Source organism: Neophocaena asiaeorientalis, unplaced genomic scaffold, assembly GCF_003031525.2.
Source record: "Neophocaena asiaeorientalis asiaeorientalis breed wild unplaced genomic scaffold, Neophocaena_asiaeorientalis_V1.1 scaffold150, whole genome shotgun sequence".
Classification (NCBI taxonomy): domain Eukaryota; kingdom Metazoa; phylum Chordata; class Mammalia; order Artiodactyla; family Phocoenidae; genus Neophocaena; species Neophocaena asiaeorientalis.
In genome coordinates this window covers 5,938,270-5,942,380 of record NW_020176571.1, presented here as the reverse complement: position 1 = coordinate 5,942,380, position 4,111 = coordinate 5,938,270, and the positions used below count along the sequence as shown (strand labels likewise).

The 4,111-nt window shown below is 51.4% G+C and overlaps 1 protein-coding gene across 1 annotated transcript in view; it reads left to right on the top strand.

The window, feature by feature from the left end:
• The first annotated feature begins 949 nt into the window (after positions 1 to 949).
• Positions 950 to 4,111, top strand: part of NOP2 (NOP2 nucleolar protein) — a 9,095-nt gene continuing 5,933 nt past the window's right edge. The window contains exons 1-5 of the mRNA XM_024733065.1: positions 950 to 1,044; positions 1,328 to 1,437; positions 2,504 to 2,549; positions 2,731 to 2,819; positions 3,010 to 3,248. Coding sequence (XP_024588833.1) covers positions 1,332 to 1,437; positions 2,504 to 2,549; positions 2,731 to 2,819; positions 3,010 to 3,248 — 480 coding nt within the window. The 5' untranslated portion in view covers positions 950 to 1,044; positions 1,328 to 1,331. The remainder of the gene's footprint in view (positions 1,045 to 1,327; positions 1,438 to 2,503; positions 2,550 to 2,730; positions 2,820 to 3,009; positions 3,249 to 4,111) is intronic.

Genomic DNA, 4,111 nt, shown 5'->3' with positions numbered 1-4,111 from the left:
AAAGTGGAAAAAAAAAAAAAAAAAAACCAAAAGCATAAAAAACCACAGCAAATTTCTTGACGAAAATTGAAAATAAAAGTTTCCTTGTATTTTAGTGCTCTCGTTCAGTGTGGGTGTAGGTGCAGGTGGATGAATGTTTCTGATGGGAGCCTTGGGACGTGTGTTTGGAGACGAAGGGTTTCCTTGTGTCCTGAGATTTCACCAAAGAGCCGAGTTCCCACTGTGCACGGGCTGCGTGCTGACAAGCCCACCTGTGCACAGCGGGGTTCACAGCCCACACCGCGGCCTCCTGGCTCCGCGAGGGTGCGGAAGCGGACTTCTCCGGGCTGTGGACGTCGCGCGAATAAAATGAAGGGGTCTTCCTCGCAGAGTTGGGAAAACAAAACCAACGAAGGGCTGGAAGAGTTTTTACAGCTAAGCGCCACCTTGCTGTCTATTTGAAGAAAGGCTGAAGTCGGTTTTTCTGTTAACTTGCGTGAATGAAATCAGGACGCGAGATGCCTTCCTCCCGACCTCCAAGACGGGAACCTGGGCGGAGAGGACCGTTACCTGAGGGGGAGCGCGGGGTCTGGGGTCAGGGAAGAGGGTTTCCGCGTCGCAGGCGTGGGGTCCCCCGATCTTGAGGCGACGTCGGGCGGAGGAGGGCCCGGCTCTGGCGCCTCCGTTCGAGGGGAAGGGGCTGCTTTCGGGTACAGTATTTCCGACAAATCTGCAGTGAGGCGAAAGGCCCATGCCCGGAGAGGAGGGCGGGGAAGCCGAAAACGCCTTGGGTGCACCACCTTCTCCGCCCGGGGGGAAAGCAGAGCGGTCCGCCCGAGAATCGTGCCCGGCCGCACTGCCCCCCCAGCCCCGCGCGGGCCGGGGAAGCAAACGTTCCGGCTTCCGCGGCGGACCGGAAGACCGGAAGAGGCGGGGCCTCGGCAGGCACACACGGCGCCTGCGTAAGACGTTTTCGTGGTGCGGCGTCGGAGCGCCTGACCTGGGCTGCACGTGGAGCTCCGCGCCTGCTTCCGAATCCCGTCTCGGGGCTGGATTGGCTTCCAGGTGAGCCGAGGCTTCAGGCGGGTCTGGAGGAAGTTGGGGAAGGAAGGGTGAGGCGCTGACCTGGACTGGGGCGTGGGGAGGGTGGGGGTACGCGGTACCTAGGGCGTGGGACCCAGGGCCCGGGGCTCAGCGTGGAGTGGAGGTTTGGCCAGGCCTCGAGGGGCTGTTGAGTCGAGGTTTTGGTGGAGGCGATACCCTCTCCCGCTCCATTTCGCTTCGTCTGCGTTCTGCCTTTCCCTTACAATACGCGCTCTTCTACTGTCTCCCGTTTTGTTTTCCCCAGTACCATGGGGCGTAAATTGGACCCTACGAAGAAGGAGAAGCGCGGGCCGGGCCGAAAGGCCCGGAAACAGAAAGGTGCCGAGACCGAACTTGCCAAATTCTTGCCTGCAGGTAAGGGTCTGGCGTGCTCCCTCTCCCGATTCTCCAGCTTTTGCGCTATTCTTTTATCTGTAGCGCAACCCTTCCGTTTTTTTAGTCATTTTGTGTGTTCGCTTTCTGTTAAAGCGGAATTTTCTTTTAATGAGTTACTAGGAAATAAGTAGGAATGAGGTACTCTCATTAGCGTTTAGAACTTAGGGAAGATGCGACTGGGACACAAGTACCCATGCAAGGAGAGGTGTGGTTTAACACTGCGGGAGTTCAGAGGAAGGGGGATCCCACGGAGTTAGAGAGTTTGAGAAGGTTTTGTTTGAAAAGATTTTGTGAAGCAGTTGGGTTTTGAAAAATGGGTGACATTTTAGCAAGTGGAAGTTGGAAAGGGATAGTCCAGTCACTGTGAACTGCATTGTTGAGGGCATGGAGATGGGAAAGCACAGATCTGGTTCCTGCATGGTTATTGTCTACTGCGTGGAAGACTGGGTGGCAGGGAAGAATGGGCAAGTAGTTTGTGTTGAACATCATATAAAAGATGCAGTTTACTGAGGTGTTGGCACATGCTAAACACTATACGGAAGCCTTTGGACACATTGTATCCTCTCATTCTCAGTGTCCTGTGAGAGAAGCCCTGCCAAGAAATTGGGTGCTGAGAGGTTAACCTGTAAATAGTTATTAAATGACAGAGCTGAGATTTAAATTTTCTGTTTCTTGGAGAACATACGAACAGCAGCAGTTGTAAAGGTAAAATCTATTGTGGTTGGTGACTGATGAGTTGAGAGTAAAAGAAAGGGGAGAAGAAAGTTTTGAATCTGTGTCACCAGAATGATGGTGATGCTGTTTGTTGAAATCAGTCTGGAGGGAGGCCCTGTTTGGATTTGGCTGGTGAACAGCCAGGTGGAATTCATCTCCTCTACATCTCTTATCCAGCTCCCGGTAGAGCACAGTGGAGTGACTTATCATCTACTGCTTCTAACTAGTGTTCTAATTCTCTTCCCTTTTATTTCCTTTCCCGTTGCTTTCTTTTTCATTTCCCCTGTAACCTCCTGTTCAGCCTGTTTAAAAAAATTTTTTTTTTAAACAGGTGGTGATGAAAATTTCAAGAGGCTGTCCAGTCGTGCCCGAAAGAGGTGAGTGTGCATGTCTAGACTTACGTTACCCAGGTTAAATTGGTCCCACTCATCTTTAGGCACTGCTCCCATGTGATCATGCTGATGGAAAGAGCTGTTGGGGACTGTCAGGTTTCCCTGCACTGGGAAGTGGCAGAGCCTAGAGGTGTGTTCCATTTCCTCACTCCTTTTATGTTTTCAGGGCAGCCAGGAGGAGGTTGGGCTCTGCTGAAGCCCCTGAGATGAATAAGTCCCCTGGGGCCAAACCATTGCCTGGAAAGCTATCAGAAGGTCAGTGGACATAGGAGCAGGGTGCCACGTGAGGAGTCCTCTGGGTCCTGGGTAGGGAGGGGCTTGTTGAGTATTTCTGAAGTGAAAGGAACAGCCAGAGGACGTTCTTGGGGGTAGAAAGTACAGAGGCTCCATCAGCGTGTGGCTGCCCTCAGTCCAGGATTCTTCAAACCCTCTGGGATCTCTGCAGGAGCTGTCCAGGCACCCAGTAAGAAGGGAGCCCCGTCCTTATTTAACAGTGCTCGAGGCAAGAAGCGCCCAGCACCAACCCACAGCAGTGACGAGGAAGAAGAGGAGGAAGACTCTGAAGGGGGTGGTGTGGTGAACCAGGGGGACCTTTGGGGCTCCGAGGACAGTGACGCTGATATGGTAGATGACTATGGAGCTGACTCCAGCTCAGAGGACGAAGATGAGGATGACGGTGCAGAGGTGAGCTTTATCTCTCTGGGTCTTCAGAAAGCTGTCCTTGCCTTTCAGAGTCTTTCCAGATCCTTGAGACTGTCTCTCGGTGACAGGGATAAGCCTGAGTGGAGAAAGGGGATTTTAGTGTCCATCACTTTCGTGGCCCCTCACCTCCTCTCAGCGCATGTGCAAGTTTAAAAGAGCCACAGGATAGAGCACTTTAAAATGTAACGACGCTCAGTGCTGGTGAGGACGTGGTAAGGCGGACACTTGTATGGCCCCACTGATGGGACTAGAAATGCACACAATTTTTTTTTTTAAGCATTTGGTATCTGAGAACCTTAAAAAGGTTTTTCCTTTTCACTTAGTAATTCCACCTGAGGAAGGTGATCCAGAACGTAGACAGATGTTTACTTGCCGAAGTGTAAGAAGTTATCGTGTATTATACAGTTTAAGTATATGAGTGTGTTACTAGGAAGATTCAAGCATAATCAAAAGAAAGTTCCCACTTTCACCCCTCTCCCCCGACCCCCCTTCTCTCTGCAGAGCTACTGTTCTGCGATTTCCAGGCACCACGTGGACCATAATGCCAAAACTCTGGAAACTTCCAAAATGCCTAACATGCTTAAGTGAACTGTGGTTCACTCGTGTGCTAAGTTAACGTTTGGCCATTACGTCTGCGAAAATGCTTGTGATCTGTGAATGAGAAAAGGCGAGAAACAGACTCGAAAATGAATCATGATTTTAACTGTGTGAAAAATGTAGAGTAAGCGTGGAGGAAAATATGGCAAAATGGGTGCCCAGGGCAGTGTGTGTGTGTGTGTGTGTGTGTGTGTGTGTGTGTGTGTGTGTGTGTGTGTGTGTGTGTGTGTGTGTGTGTGTGTGTGTCT